The following is a 16501-nucleotide window of genomic DNA, read 5'->3' as shown; positions in this document are numbered from 1 at the left end:
TGCATTTGTGTAGCTTCTAATTCCTGCTTAAACACAGAACCTGACATTTTCCCCATTGAAATTCCTTTTGTTAGCTTTGGTCTGGCTTGTCAATAGCTTTCTTAAATTGTGGTGCCCAGATCTGGACAGAGTATTCCAGGTGTGGTCTGCCCAAGGCAGAATAGGGAGGTACTATTATTTCCCTTGGTCAGGACACTAGATTTCTTTTGATGGAATAGCATTCTTTTTTTTTTTTTTTGCTGCTGCATCACCCTGTTGACTCATGTGAAGCTTGTTATCTACTAATACCCCTAGATCCTTTTCACATGCACTACTGGCAAGCCAGGCACTCCCATATCATATTTGTGCAATTGGTTCTTCCTGCCTAAACATAGAACCAGACATTTGTCCCTATCAAATGTTACTTTGTAAGATTTGACCCAGTTCTCCAATCTTTTAAGGACATCTTGAATCCTAATTCTGACTTCTGCAGCATTGAGTACCCCTCCCAGTTTGGTGATATGTGCAAATTGGATGAGCATTCCCTCAATACCTTCATCCAAGTTGTTTACAAAGACATTGAGCAACAATGAACCCAGGAATACTTTTAATGTTCATTTAATCCAGTTCTGTATGCAGCCTTCATGCTTTGCAAACAGCAGAGGGTTACACCCCTTCATAGAAATGTCAACTTTCTATTAAAAATGTTGTGAAAAGCCACTCTAGGAGATTCTCTCTCTATGTTTGAACCGTGTGTGTGTGTGTGTGTGTGTGTGTGTGTGTGTGTGTTTAACCACCTTCATTTCCATTTGTTACAGATCTGCCTTGCTATAACAATCCACTAATAGTATGTTATGCTTTCAACCTCTCCAAACATAATTAGATTTTCCTTTTCCTCTTTTTTTGCAGTTCTCTGTGTGTGGGAGGCTGATGAACAAGTGTCTCTATTCTGTTCTTTAAAAGCAAAAATGGTGATGTGGAAATAGCATAAGGAAATCAACACAAGAACATCAAAAGAGCCTGCTGGATCAGGCCAAAGTAGGCCCGTTTGGTCTAGCATCCTGTTCCCAGAGGGGTCAACCAGATGCCACAATGAGAAGCCCTCAAGCAGGGCCTGAGTGCAATAGTACCCCCCAGTTCTTAAGCTCCAGTGTCTGGTATTCAGAGGTAGACTGTTCCTGGGCATGGAGGTTCTGCTATCAAAATAGGCCTCCATAGGAAGAGCACTGCTAGGTCAGGCCAAGGACCTATCTGGCTCATCATCCTGTGCTCACAGTGGCCAACCAGATTCCCACTGCTGCCTCTGAATACGGAGGCAGAGCATAGCACTTTGTGTCTAGTAGCCATTGATAGACTTCTCCTCCATGCATTTGTCTAATCCTCTTTTAAAGTCATCTAGGTTGGTGGCCATCACTGCCTCCTGCGGCAATGAGTTCCATAGTTTAGCTATGCATTGCATGAAGAAGGACTTCATTTTATCTGTCCTGAATCTTTCGACATCCAGCTTTGTTGGATATCCACAAGTTCTATTGTCATGAGAAAGGGAGGATCCATTTTCTGTCATGGGATCCATCACTTCTTGCAAATGGGATGGGGAGAAGGCACCACATTATCCTTCAAAATGCCTTCAGCTATGGGATCACCTCTGTCACACGCCAGTCTCCTGGGAGGATAATCCCCCCTCTGGAAGTATAGTACAAGCCCCCACTCTAAGGCTGGTCCATCTTTGATCACTCATAGTTAAGCTTGCTTTCCCTTCCCAGGGGTTAAGCTATGCTAGCCCTGCTGCTTAAAACGTCTCCATGAAGTATGGTGTGATTTTTCGTAATACAAAAGTTACAAGAGCCCACCTTTCTTCACAGAGGATTTGGCCTGCTGGGTGGCTACGAACTCTAACAATTCAATGGAACCTCCATGCTCAGGAGAACTATACCTCTGAATATCATTCGGAAGCCATTGTCAGTGGAAGGACATAACCTCCCAGAAGTAAATGGCTGTCCACAGTCAGAAATGGAGTGTTCATTTAAATCAATGGTTCCCAAAGTAGGTAGTACACCCACTGTGGGGAGATGGGATTACCTGGGATGCACTAAGAGGCAAGCGGTTGGCAGGGACGTGCTGGAGGGGTAAATGACTACCAGACTTTAAAAAGCTGATATCAACAGATCAAGTCCACCAATTTTGTTGAATTAATTAAACTAAATACTTTTAATTGGATTTTGAATAGGTGTGCAATTCATGGAGACTGCTTTGAATTTTATTGTTATTATCTTCCTTAGTGGTTCATGCAGATTGCTATTCTGATTTTTTCTTTTTTGTAGGGTATGGTAGGGGGCACAGGGGATGACTTTATGGAAGAAAGTAGTCGGTGGCTAGAATTTTTTTGGGAACCAGCAGCTCAAGTGGACTTCAGCTTGAACCTATGCAAGGATTCAGAAGTATAGATTCAGAAATCCTGGACCAGCAAAGATTTACTTCCAGAGTTGGAGGTAAAATAGATAGATATATAGATATGGAAATATTAATCAAATCCTGGCAGATAGTCTTCCAAATGCCAGGGATAATGGTATCACCCACAAGAATACAATTAATTCAAAGGGGGGGGGCAGAAAAGATGTCATTTCATAAGAATTTATGCATGATCAGTGGAAACCATTAAGCAAAGAATCCCTAGATCCCAAGATTATATCCCTTAATAAGATTCTTCTGATCTCTCTGCCCTGCAGGCTATTAAAATCAGATCACGTGAGTGTTGGTGTAAAATATACATCGCTACATATCACAACTCCTTTTTTGGGGCTAGCATTTGATGTGGGCCATGCTGTCATCTTACTCTAGCTTTTCTTTAATGTCAGGAGGAGAGAGACAACAGCATGGTGCTCCATTTTAATTTTGCTTCCTTCCTATGGTTTTAAAAAAATATACCGTATATATCAGGGAAAAATTGGGCTGACTGGCTCTCTGAAAATGCTAAAGCATTCTGTGAATGGAGAGTAATGCAAACCATGCCAATTGGCGATGTGATGATGATAGTAATACTCACCCACTCCTGTTGCTGATTTATTTGGGACAACACCCAAGGCTTTGATCTTTTCACGGTTTTAATTAACAAGAATGCATCAGAGTGCCTCAAGCTTTCAAAAATATTTTTTTCCTGCGGCTTTCAGCACCGTAACATCCAAGCATAGCGAATTAATGAAAGCAAATTAATTGATCCCTTCCACAGCCAGAACAAAATTTGCTCTTCCCAGTAAGTTTCCCCTGCAAGTTTTTAAATGTCAGATATTCTCCCTAGGTAGATGCTCCTGGGTGCTCAGGTATTTAAAATGTGAGAAGAACCCCATGACATGCAATTGCGATATTTGAAATTTGGCATGGTTTGGCAGCAGACATGCATCGGTATTTAGAGTTTGACCGTGGAAGGGTTATATCTCATAAAAGGTTCCTGCAGAAGGGAGAAGGCCAAATCCTCTATAAAGATATCACAGTTCAGAACTGGAGAAGGGTGTGTGTGTGATTTTATGCATTTTTTTTTTTGCTCACAATTTCATAATTACCCAGGTTTTCACCCATACAACTGGACTTGGTATTATGTTCTCCAACCAATATAATTCTACTGATCGAATGCAAGAATTTCAAAATTGTGAACTGTGAACCTTATGCAAAGATTAAACATTTTAGCCATTTTACCAACTGCCTTTTTCTCAATCAGTTGGTTCAAATGAAATAAAATTGCAAACAACTGACATTTTATATGAAGGGAGAGTTGTTGGGTGACATTCAGCTGGAACTCATCACCAGTTTTTCTATTTCCTAATATAATAATAATAGACTTTTTTAAAAAAGGAACAAGTTCCCAACTTTCAGCCCCACCAATTAATCAACTAAAGTTGAGTTGATTAACCTACCACTGAAGTTCATTAAATATTGTATTTCTGGAGTGAAGTAAGGATGGGAGACACAACCCTTTAAAAATGCATGCAGGTCCCACTATCAGAACACTAATTATCTGCAATTCAGTTACCCGAACATAAAGAATTACCCTGAAGCCACGCTCCAGGCATAGCTGATTCACATATTTGAGCAGCAGGAGTTTGCCCACTCCCTTGTTTTTGCGTTGCTGGTCAACAGCAGCCAATTCCAGGCAGAAACTATGGAGAGTGGCAGGGACAGATCTCGGATGAGAAATGTTCCCACGGGAAATAAGGGAAATAATCAGCTCATGACATGAATGCTTGCCTAGCGAACAGGATGCATTGTGTTTGGAAAGGGGGACCTGCAAGATTAATCTACTACTGAAGTTCATTAAAGATTATAGCAGTAGGTTGGTGGAAGGTAGAGGGACATAACCCCCTGTTGTGGTTGTTTTTTTGTTTTTTTAAAAAGCAAGTTCCACCAATTAATCAACTTAAAACTTTAGATGATTAACCTATCACCAAAATCCATTAGAGGTTGTAGTTGTGGGGCAAGGCAAGTGTAGGGAAACAACACATTCAAGCTGAAGTTCTGTTACAAATATTCACTCTTCCCCCCTCCCCCCCAAAAAAGAGAGCAATTGGGCAATCTTTATCTCAAATCCATACTTGGTTATGCAGTAGTTAAGCTCAGCTCCGTTTGCATCCCAGAGTAGTCATTACTCCCTCCCACCCTCTGGGTCTTCCTGGGACACCTGGTTACCTTTTCTAATAGCTGCCGCAGTTGCTTCGTCCTGGCGTCGCGCGAGCACATTGTCTGTTGGGGGGCCACCACTGTGCATATACACCGCCCTTCGCTGTCCTGAGCAGAACTGTAGACCTGCCAACTTTCTTCTGGGTTGGTAGGCAACACCTAGTTTGACATAGGGGAAGGAAGCATAAGAGAACACAGAATAAGAACCTGAGAGATGCATCAGACCAAAAGGGACCCATCTAGGCCAGCGTCCTGTTCTCACCCCACAGAACCTAGGAACTGCCTCTGGACTTGGAGGTTCCATAGGGTCCATAGGAACATAAGAAGAGTCTGCTGGATCAGGCCAATGGGCCATCTAGCCTAGCATTCTTTTCCCACAGCAGCCCACTAGATGCTTGTGGGGAACTGGCAATGCGGGTGGATGCATGAGGGATAGCCCTCCCCACATACCGGAGAGACAGACAATAGGGAGCTAGATAAAAAGTCGAAAGGGGAGGACTGGCAAGATAAGGAAATGGATCAAAGATTGAAAGAAAGAAAGAATGCATGTCACCATTATTACCAGCTTCTACTGTGGAGATTAAAACTACAACACCACATTTTTTCAGCCAGGTGGGGTAGGGTTTGTCCTTTTTTTATTTTATTACAGGATGGACAGCTTTAGTCCATCATGTTCTTTTTATACTTTTGGTGTTATTTTGAATTTTGTATTCTGTTTATTTCATGTTGTGAGTGACAATTAATGCAAAGGATGATAATTATATAGAGAAAGAACAAAATTCAAAGTTTTACACATCCAGATGCTACAGATAAAAATGTTTAGTAACTACAGTGTTCAGAGTACAGACATCATCTCAGTAATCTATTCAACAATCCTATAAGGTGGGCCCAGGGGCGTAGCTCGGGGATGCCAGAGGGGCCATTGCCCCGGACGCAGATTTTTGAGGTGGCGCAAAGCAGCCCCCCCATGCAGGCAACCCCCACATGGCCCGGTCTGGTGCTCCTCTCCTGATGTTGGTGGAACCAATGCTCATGGAGCAGAGCACTGGGACAGGCCATGCTGGGGGTCCCAGTGTGGGGGCACCTGCTTTGCGCCAGCCAAATGCCACCTCATCTGGCCAGGCTCCCCTCTGTGTGGGTGGGCACACTGTGCCCCTGCTTGGCTCCAGGGTGGGGCAGGGTCTCTCTGATGGGGTTGGCTGCAGTGCCACGGCTGGTTTCTTCACCCTCTTTGCCCTGCCTGCACCTGGCGCACATGCACCCTTCCGTCACGCATGTGCCTGCCCCAGGCGCTGCTTGCTCATGCAACACCACTGGGTTGGCCAGAATTATTTCTTGTCCCTGTCTTGCAGCTGATGGTGGGATGTGTGGCTTTGGGTGTGTGGGTGTCACTCATTTAAGACCACCTAAGTGAACTCAACATCGGCTCCCTCGGCCAATAAAGCGAGATGAGCACCGCAACCCCAGAGTTGTTCATGACTGGACTTAGCTGTCAGGGGTCCTTTACCTTTACCTTTAAGTGAACTCATGGGAAAGGAATGTTTAGAGCCTCACAATGTTTCAAGCTGGAGGGAGGGGGCTTCTGAGGTCCCTCCTTGCCCAACACAGACCCATCAATCTCCACATCTAACATTGCCAAGAATTTAACATTGCTCTGCTGGATCAGACCAAAGGGGGCCCACGTAGTCTAGCACTGTGTTCTCATAGTGGACAATCAGACAGTGGTGTAGCATGGGGGAGACTAGGGGGGCCAAGGCCCCGAGCGTACAACTAGGTACCCCTACAGCTTCTGTTAGGATTTCTGTCCCGTCCTGCAAAGGTGACAGAGCAGCCCGTCAGGGGCTGCTGCCACTGCCTATGCAGATTCTGGCAGGCCTCATCCCTGGCTCTCCTGGCTTCCACGCCTGTCTGCAAGGGGTCTCTGAGCCCTAGAGCCCAGCCTGGCCTCACCACCCCGACCCCAGCAGAGGCTGGCAACCACAGAGGCACTTGCTTTTCGCTCAGCAGACTGTGCTCCCCAGACAGCAGCAGGAGCAGCCCAGGCCCATGGTGGGCAGGCACAGATGGAGGGAGGTGGGAAGGGAAGACCCCAGTGCAGCCTGGCCCGGCGCTCCTCTCTGAGGACATTAGGGGGATTTGCCCACCAAGAGCTGCCTTGGCCAGCCAGGCTCCCCCTTGCATGGGTGGGCAGGCCCCGCTTGGCTCTCGTGGCAACCCATGCTATGCTGTTGCAACCAGATGCCTCTCCTGGGAAGCCTGAAAGAAGTATTTGGGTGCAAGAGCCCTGTGGTTCCCAGCAACTGGTATTCATGGACACACTGCCTCTGATAGTGGAGGTAGAAGAGCTCTGTAGCTGGTTCACGCCATCTAGTCCACATAGTCCAGCCTCCTGTTCTCACAGAGGCCACCCAGATGCCCATTATGGGAACCCCAAAAGAAGGACACGGGCACAAGAGCCCTCTCCCTTCCTGCAGTTTCCAGCAACAGAAGTCCAGAAGCATTTACTGCTTCCAGCTGTAGAGGCAGGGCATAGCCATCATACAGTTGTATTAAAAAACCTGCCTTTTTACTGTGATGTTTTGGTCTGAAGGTTGTGTGAGGACAATTTCTCTTGAATTGAGGGTAAACTGCAAGGTCCCAAGAACCAAAAAAGTGGCCCCCTCCAGCACACACTGGAACTCCTTGATGCTTGGACCCACCATGAAATCTATCTATCATCTATCTATATCTATCTATATCTATCTATCTATCATCTATCATCTATCATCTATCATCTATCATCTATCATCTATCATCTATCATCTATCTTCTATCATCTATCATCTATCATCTATCATCTATATCTATCTATATCTATCTATCTATCTATCATCTATCTATCATCTATCTATCTATCATCTATCTATCTATCTATCTATCTATCTATCATCTATCTATCTATCTATCTATCTATCTATCTATCTATCTATCTATCATCTATCTATCTATCATCTATCTATCATCTATCTATCTCTATCTATCTATATCATCTATCTATCTATCTATCTATCTATCTATCTATCTATCTATCTATCATCTATCTATCTTCTATCTTATCCATCCTTCATCTGCAGATCTCAGGGCAGTTATTCCACCCCTTTAATCTGCGCATGAGAGAGGTTAGGAGGAATGCTGTGAAATCAAGTCACATCACTTAACTTTGAAGGTGGCGGGATCTGCGTCATGCCCTGAATCTCCCTCTTTGCGCCCGCATGGGAAAGCGGTGCAAAACAAGGAACTCTTCAATTGTTATTCCCCATTATCTGGTATGGAGGTTGTGCTGTCACAACAGACCTCCTTAAGAAGACCTTGGCTCCAAAGGGAGCCCATCTAGTCTAGCTTCCTCTTCTCACAGTGGCCAACCAGATGGGAAGCCCACAAGCATGGCTTGAGTGCAGCAGCCCTCTCCCCACCTGCAGCTTCTAACAACTGGTATTCAGAAGCATTGCTACCTCTGACTGTGAAAGCAGTAGACACTGATAGCCCTCTCCTCCATGAGGTTGTATCCTGCATTAGTCATACTTGGGGCAGGCCTATGAAAATCAACACTTGTGACTAACATTGGCCTATTGATATCAGTGGGTCTACTCTGAGTGAAACCTGCAGGACCCCCCCCTCCCAGTGTCCCTATTTTCTAGGGACAGTCTTGGATTTACAGAAGCCATCCCAATTTTTGATTTAATCCCAGAATGTCCTGCGTTTCCTTAGGACATTCCTATTTTCATCGGAGAAATGTTGGAAGGTATGGAGTTTTGTGACCCCCAAGCCAAGGAGACAAGTAACTATACAACCTTTAGAAGATACCTGAAGGCAACCCTGCATAGGGAAGTTTTTATGTTTAATGTATTATTATTATTATTATTATTATTATTATTATTATTATTAGTTGGAAGCCACCCAGAGTGGCTGGGGCAACCCAGTCAGATGTCCGGGGTACTACTACTACTACTAATGGAATAGGACATCCCTATTTCATCAGAGAAATGCAGGAGGGTATGAACCTGGTTGTTTAGAACCCAATTCTCAGATAAACTGGGCAACTCCCACCTTTCCATTTGCAATCATGCACATTACTGTTTACTGTGATTCTTTTAGAATGGACAGAGAAACATCTTGTCCAAATTTTCCAGGTACTTGGAGTTCCAGAGAACGGCTCTAGGGACTATTTTTGTAGCTCTGTAAATAATTAACCACTTTAAAAGCATCTTTATGGTCAGTCTGTTTCACCAAAGTGGGTGGGGAGGGGGGGAGGAGAAGGAGGAGAAGTAAAAAAAATCCTACAAATGAAAATAGTTCCTTCCACATTTAATCTGTATGTTTCAGACAAGGGGAGAGAGGACTGAGACCCCAGATTCTGCATTCCCTTACCCAAAGAGCTGCTGCCAGCCAGAGTTGACTCCAGCTTGGTTTTATACAACCAAGCAGTATATACATTTTATGAAATAAATAAACTACAGCTCCCACCAGCCCCAACAGCCAGCATGGTTGATGGGCAGGGATCACTGGATCATATAATTGTGGAGTTGGAAGAGACCCCAAAGGCTCATCTAGTCCAACCCCCTGCAATGCAGGAATCATAGCAAAACCATCCCCAACCCAGCTTCTGGGACACTGGGATGTCTTCTGCTTTCACACACTGTCTCCCCTTCCCACATCAACACACCCCTTCCACCCCCATCACAACATTATCCTGCTTCAGTAACAACACACACCCTTTTGGCACTGATTCCAAAGAGTCACATTCTCTCAAACTCCCCTTTGTCTTTCTCACCTGGAAATAGGAAGACAATATCTTAATAGAGCCAGCATGGCATAGTGGTTAGAGGGTTGGACTAGCATCTGGGAGACCAGGGTTCAAGCTCAGTCAGGAAACTCTTACACCAGTCACTTACTCTCAGCCCAACTTACTTCACAGGGTTGTTGCGAGGATAAAATAGGCAGGAGAACTATACACCTTGAGTTGCTTGGAGGAAAGGTGGGATACCTACCTAAATAATAATAATAATGATGATGATGATGATGATGATGATGATGTACTTTTCAAATCCAGGGGCTCACATATGCAAGAGCTCTGGTCCTTTTGCAAATTACCCAAACCACACCTTGAAAAGATATCAGACCCTTCTCCACCCACATTAGACTTCTGCTTTCTAAAATAACCTAAATCCAGGAAACTGGCTAACAAAATGACACCTTAAATCATAGCCATAATGATCACAACCGAGAGATTTCTTGGGGGTGGGGTGGGATTTCATCTGAAGAGTGTGGAGGGAACAGTCTAAAAAGAGTTTGGGTAGCAGATTCTTCCCTCTCCTCTTCCTGACCCTGAATAGATCATTAATCTTCCCTGCTCAGCTGAGACATCCACTGTAAAAATGGCACATCAGCCTCAGCAACAGGGAATATTCCCAAAAGCATATTGGTTTCATAGAATCGTAGAACTGTAGAATTGGAAGAGTAATCCAGCCCAACCCCCTGCAATGCAGGAATCACAACTAAATAATGCCTGACAGGTGGCCACCCAACCTCTGCTTGAAAATCTCCAGTAAAGAAGTCCACCACCTTCCAAGGAAGTCTGTTCCACGGTCGAATGGACCTTACTGTTGGAAAGTTCTTCCTAATGTCTAGTTGGAATCTCCCTTCTTCCCACTTGAATCCATTGATTTGGGTCCTGCCCTCTGGAGCAATAGAAAACAAGCTTGCTCCATCGTTCATGTGGCAGGCATTCAGATGTTTGAAACTGGCTATCATATCCCCTCTCCTTCTCCTCTTCTCCAGGCTAAATATCCCAAACTCCCTCAACCATTGCTCATAAGGCTTGGTTTCCAGACCTCTTATCAATTTGGCCGCCCTTTTCTGCACACGCTTCAGCTTGCTTCTTTCAATTTCATTTGCTCTAATCCCTTAAAGAGCCTGTGTTTTAACAGCAAATACAGGACATGGTGTTGTTGGTTGTTGTTGTTTTTACTCCCTCCACACACACAAAGATTTACAGCTGCTTTATAAATCTTGTGTTTCACCCTCTATACACACGGTAATTGACCTAGTCAGCAATCATTTCTGAGCAACACACACACACCCCATATTGCAATGAACAGCGTGATTTGCAGCAGAAATCTGAGCATCTGTTTGCTCAGAAGGACGTCTCACTGTTTTTGATGGGGCTTAATCCAGAGTCAACTGCACCCTGCCATCTTAATTCCTGGACAAAAACTACCTCCCGTTTTGAAGATGAAAAAATAAAATGAATTGCTGCATAAATCAAGGCTGTTCCTTCCTATAGCCTTCATGCCTCTTTTTGAGGGGTGGGGTGGGTAGGAAGGGAATGGTGGTGATGGAGGAGGAGGAGACAGGTGGGAACTGGTGGGCCCCATCACACTTCTCCACCTGTACACCGTTTTCTTGCACAACATCATAAGGTGGCTATAAAAAAACCACCACAATTTTGACACTGCACAGGGCAAGAGATTGATAAACAGGAAGGAGGAGAATGAACATGGTCAGCCACAGTTCACTGGGCTTACAATTAGGGAGACGGATTATGGGGGGGTTCATACTCTCAGCCACAAAGTGCTCTCTCCCCCCACCAGCAAAGCACATCACAGACTCCAAACCCGCTGCATTAAGTCCACTTGTTAGACCAACACTAAGAGGATTCCCCTTAGAGTGGGTATTTCAATGCTCCCCACCAATCACAATCACCACTCAATCCATCTTTCCACACACCAATTTTATTTTTATATGGGACATATAAGCATGCACAGGACTGGGACCCTGATGCAAGCTCTCTTTCTTTGAGGCTCACACACTGTCCTGCTACACAGTACACTTCCAAATCTCACCCCAGAACCTGCTCACACATGAAGGTGAACAAGCCATTTCTTGAAAGAAGTATGAATGAAACTCTGCATGCAATAGGGTTGGGTCAGCATTGTACATGACTGAATACATGCCATGCATTTAAAGCATAGTCCTTCCTTGGATGATCCCGGGAACTCTAGTTTGTGAAGGGTGCTGAAAATGGTCACCCTGTGGGGGATAAAACTACAGTTCCTGTGATTCTGTTTTTTAGGGGGGATTTCTGCATTGTTTGACATGTGGAAGCATATTCAGGTGTTCCAAGACCTCACCTGATGTTTCAGTCCTAGGATGGTATGCAAACCATCCCTTCATTTAGAAAGTGCTGCACCAGGTCATATGTGTGGACAGATGCAAAAATTGGGTACCACATTCTCCTCCCTCTGACACTGATGGATGGGATGGAGAGGAGAAGGCAGAGCCCCCCTCCCCCCCACAAAACACTGCTTGTTTTTTCTTTTTTTCTTTTTTAAAGAGGATCCTCAGCCACTTCCCAATCTGAAGACACCCAAGGACTGGATGAGGAGAAAAGAGAGCTGAAGTCTTTGAAAGCCAAAATGTCTAACTGCAGGCAGGACTGCTGGTGGTCAGGGCATTGCTAAGGACTCAAAGCAGTGAGGCCTGCAATGGCAAGCCTTTGTATGAAATTTGCACCTGATAATCTACAGAGGGGGGATTTAGGTGGTGGGAGGCGACTAAATGGCGTGTGTATGAGTTTGTGTGTGTGAAACCATCCACCCTATAAGCAAAGTTAGTATTTTAAGACAACTTTGCTTATAGGGTGGATGATTTCACACACACACACACACACACACACACACACACTATTTTAAGTTAGAAAGAGAGGAAGGGAGTGACACTAGATATATGCCCCTCTCCAAGCCACCTGCTAAAAAGACTCTGATGGATTGGATGCAATATGTCTGTCTGTCTGTGTGCCTGTCTCTGTGTATGCAACCTTCCCTATTGGGTAGATGCTTGCCAAGTTGACCACAGGTGGCAGAAGGTGATCTACACACTTCCAGCCAGCCAGCACCCACCCACCCTGCCCTTATAAAGGTGTGTCTCCCAGGAGGAGAGAGTTTGGAGGCTCCCAGTTCTGCAAGAACCCACCCATTTGGGTAAAGGCCATCATAGCTTAGTGACAGCGCTTGCTTAGCATGCAAAAGTTCCCATGTTTGACCCTGCAACGGCCTCTTCAGACAGGACTGGGAATGTCCCTGCCAGAAACCTGGGATAACCTCTTCTAGTTAGTTCAGGCAGGACTGGGCTAGAGGGACCAAGGGCTAGCTCTTAAGGTTAATCAGAGGAAGAGCATCTACTTTGCATGCAGAAGGTCCCAGGTTCAATCCCCTGCTTGAAACCCTGGAAAGCTACTGCTGCCAGTCTGGGTGCTGCTGAGCTAGATGGCCCAAGGGTCTGATAAGGCAGCTTCCTACATTCACCAGGAGCAGCTATTTCTTAATGGGCAGAGCATTTGCTTTGCATGCAGAAGGTCCCAGATTCAATTACAAAGGTCCTCTGCCTGAAACCCTGGAGAGAGCCACAGCTGCCAGTCAGTGTGGATACTACTGAGCTGGATGGACTAAGGGTCCATGTTCCTCTGCTGCTCCTTCCTCCCCGCCCTCTCCCAAGCCCATCCCCCGTCAAAGAAAGGGGCAACTCACCCCAGTGCTCCTGTCCAAGGTGCCCCCGGAGGCTGCAGTCAGCTTGGTGGTGTTGAGCCCTACCAGGGACGGCAAGGTCTGGGACATCCAGTTGGTAATCATGGCCATGGTGCTGAGGACCACGCCGATCTTCAGCAAAGGCACCGACATCGCGTCGTCGGGGGGCGCCTCCACCTCCTTCCTCCTCTTCTGACTCGCCCCTTCCTCGCCTCGACGGGCAGCCCGGCCGCCGCCGCCTTCATTCTGAGCCGGGCTCCATGCTTCGCGCCAGGCTGGGCTCCGCCGCCCACCAGCCACCCAAACCAGCCGGCCAACCCTGCCACATCCCGCTCGCCCTGGCGCCTGGCAACCTGGTCCCTACCCGGTGGCTACTACAACCACCTCTTAGCTCCCTCTAGGCTTCCTGGGCGCTCCTCACCCGCTCCTGGGCGTCGCACCAGGCTGATGGTTCAGTCAGGAAGCTCTGCAAAAAAGCAGGAGATTGAAGAGACGGAGACGCAAGGGGCGGAGGCTAACGGTTCTGCTTCTGTTCGCCTTTGCAAACCTGGACGGCGCCCGCTCTGCAAAAGCATCCCCTGTTCCTGCGCCTCTTGCGCTGGCTCTGCCTGGGCGAGCGGGGCGGGGATGTAACGGGTGGCGGAGAGAGAGGGTAGGAGGAGCCGCCGTGCCCAGCAAGCGCAGGCTGGTGTTAAAGCATCCTTCTACTCTGCCGTCCTCCAGAGCCCACCTTCTTCTCCCTCCCTCCCTCCTCTTCCCGCCCGGCTTTTTCTGACGCCCGCTGACGCCCCCTGGCGGCATCCAGCAGCAAAGAAAGGAGGGGACCGCAAAGGACCCCTCTTGGTAAGGCGCGGAGAAGAAATCCTGCCTAGGAACTGTCTCAGATCAAACGGGAAAGGGAAAGGGGAGAAAGAAAAATCCAGCAGGGATCCAACTTCCTTGCATCAGGAGGCAGCAATGCTTCTGAATGCCAGTTGCTGGAAATCACAGGAGTGTGTTGTTGTTGCACACAGGTCCTGCTTGTGGGGTACCTGGTTGGCCACTGTAAGAACAGGATGCTGGACTGGATGGGCCCTTGGCCTTTAATAGCTGGGCCTTTCTTATGGAAGTCTATTGTGATAGTGGAACTTCCATGCTCAGGGACACTCCACCTCTGAATACCACTTGCTAGGAGATGCAGGTGAGGGGAGTTGCTGTAGCACTTAGGTCATTCCCACAATGGGCATCTGGTTGGCCACTGGGAGAATAGGATGCTGGAGCAGATGGGCCACTGACCTTATCCAGCAGGGCCTTTCTTATGGAAGTCTCTTGGGTTAGCAGAACCTCCATGCCCAGGGACAGTCAACCTCTAAATACCAGATGATGGGGGACAACAACTGTGGAGTTTCTGTTACACTAAGATCCTGCTTGTGGGCTTCTTTCCATTGGGGCATCTGGTTGGCCACTGTCTGGAAAGGATGCTGGGCTAGATGGACCCTTTTTGGCCTGATCCAGCTGCAGGGCTCTTCATATGTTCTGCTCCCAGCATTGGAGGCAGGATGCCTCTGAATACCTGTTGCTGGGAATCACAGGTGGGGAGAACTGCTGTTGTGCTCACGTCTGTCCTGTGGTGGGCATTCCACTCGGGCATCTGCTTTGTAACTATAGGAACAGCCTAGTGGATTAGATGGGCTTCTGTGCTGATCCTGCAGCCAGACATCCCCACTGTTGGAGATAGTATACCTTGGGGGGTCGTCTCTAGCTCAGTTGGTTAGAGCATGGTGCTGATAATACCAAGGTTTGATCCCTGTATGGGACAGTTGCTTATCCCAGCATTGCAGGGGGGTGGACTAGAGGATCCTCAGGGCCCCTTCCAACTCTGTGATTCTATGCTTCTACTTGCTGGGAACCACAGGTAGGGAAAATGTCTGTTGCACTCAGGGACTGGCCTGATCCAGGTGCAGGATTCTTCTGATGCAGTGGCGTAGCGTGGGTTGTCAGCACCCGGGGCAAGGCAAGTAATTTGCGCCCCCTAACCTGTGGATTTGCGCCCCCTAACCCTAACCCCCAGATGTTGCGCCCGGTGCGGCCGGCCCCCCCTGCACCCCCCCACGCTACGCCACTGTTCTGATGTTCACGTCCCTCCCTGCAACTATCATTCCACCCTCAGCAACTTTAAAGTCTCCTGTTCCTTAAATTCAAAAATCCATAATTGGACCAAGAAATGAGCCCAACCAAAATGTCGCCAAAGATCATGCAAGCATCTTAATTTCTCCAAACGGCTATAAACATTTGATTCAGCCCAAGGGCCACTTCCCCTCATGATTGACCCTTCCTGCAAGTCATGGGCAGTGCCAGAGGAAAAAAGTGCCTTTGTACAGTTGGTGACACACCCCAGTCATGCAAAAGTCCACATAAGGGATGGGAGAGGATTCTGCCAAAGTCAGATTCCAAAACAGACTGACATGATTCAATCTGGTCTAATCATGAGCTGTACTGGATCATGAGTTCTCGTCAGGATCTGCAATCCTGCTGTTCTTTTTACATAGGAAGCTGCATTATACCGAGTCAGACACAAAGCTCTAGTATGTAGCTCAGTATTGTCAACACTGACTGGCAGTAACTCTTTCCTGGGTGCCAGTTGTGGAGAATTCCCAGCGCTATCTGGAGATGTGGCCAGAGGACTGAATCTGGGACTTTCTGCATGCAAACCAAGCACTCTGCTATTGAACTGTACCCTGTCTCATAAAAAGAAAGTAAGATTCTAGTCCTCATAGTTCTGAGTAAAGAGCTGAATCAAATAGCACCATAGGAAGCTGCCTTCTGCTGGGTCAGACCAATGGTCCTCTTGCTCAGTATTGTCGACACTGACTGGCAGCATTGGCACTCCAGAGTCTCAGGCAGGGGACTGTCTGGAGATGCTACTGGGGACTGAACCTGTGGCCTTCTGCATGCAAAGCAGATGCTTTGCCACTGAGTTATGTTCCTCAAACAAGGTGGTCTGGGAGTTACAGGACCGGCTGGTATTTTCCTTACACACACACACACACACACACACACACACACACACACACACTACAGCTACCTGGTGAGGCACCCACTGACTCTTTTGATGCATTCTTAGGTTGGAGTAGATGACCCTTTGGGTCCCTGCTAACTCTATGATTCTGTGAAATGAAGCTTCCCCATTGAATTAATCATTAAAGATCAGAAGCCCCAAATGTCACTTTAGAGTGTCCCTCAACGCCAATACCAAACTCTTTCTCAACTCTCCAGATACCTGAAGAAAAGGCTGCAATCCTACACCCATTTCT

General features: G+C 46.9%; 1 protein-coding gene across 2 annotated transcripts in view; it reads right to left on the bottom strand.

Moving 5' to 3' along the window:
* The window catches only part of OLFM1 (olfactomedin 1), a 51887-nt gene that overhangs the window by 14375 nt on the left and 21011 nt on the right, over positions 1-16501 (bottom strand). Inside the window, exons 1-2 of one of the 2 annotated variants that reach the window (XM_083423812.1) lie at positions 13212-13975; positions 4657-4806 (exon numbers count right to left, since the gene is read on the bottom strand). In XM_083423812.1, coding sequence (XP_083279938.1) covers positions 4657-4806; positions 13212-13361 — 300 coding nt within the window. In that variant the 5' untranslated portion in view covers positions 13362-13975. Of the gene's footprint in view, positions 1-4656; positions 4807-13211; positions 13976-16501 lie in introns of those variants that run through there. The other variant, XM_083423813.1, reaches the window with a different exon arrangement.

This window comes from Podarcis tiliguerta (assembly GCF_965153285.1).
Source record: "Podarcis tiliguerta genome assembly, chromosome: Z".
Taxonomy (NCBI): Eukaryota; Metazoa; Chordata; class Lepidosauria; order Squamata; family Lacertidae; genus Podarcis; species Podarcis tiliguerta.
This window is presented reverse-complemented; position numbering and strand designations above follow the sequence as displayed.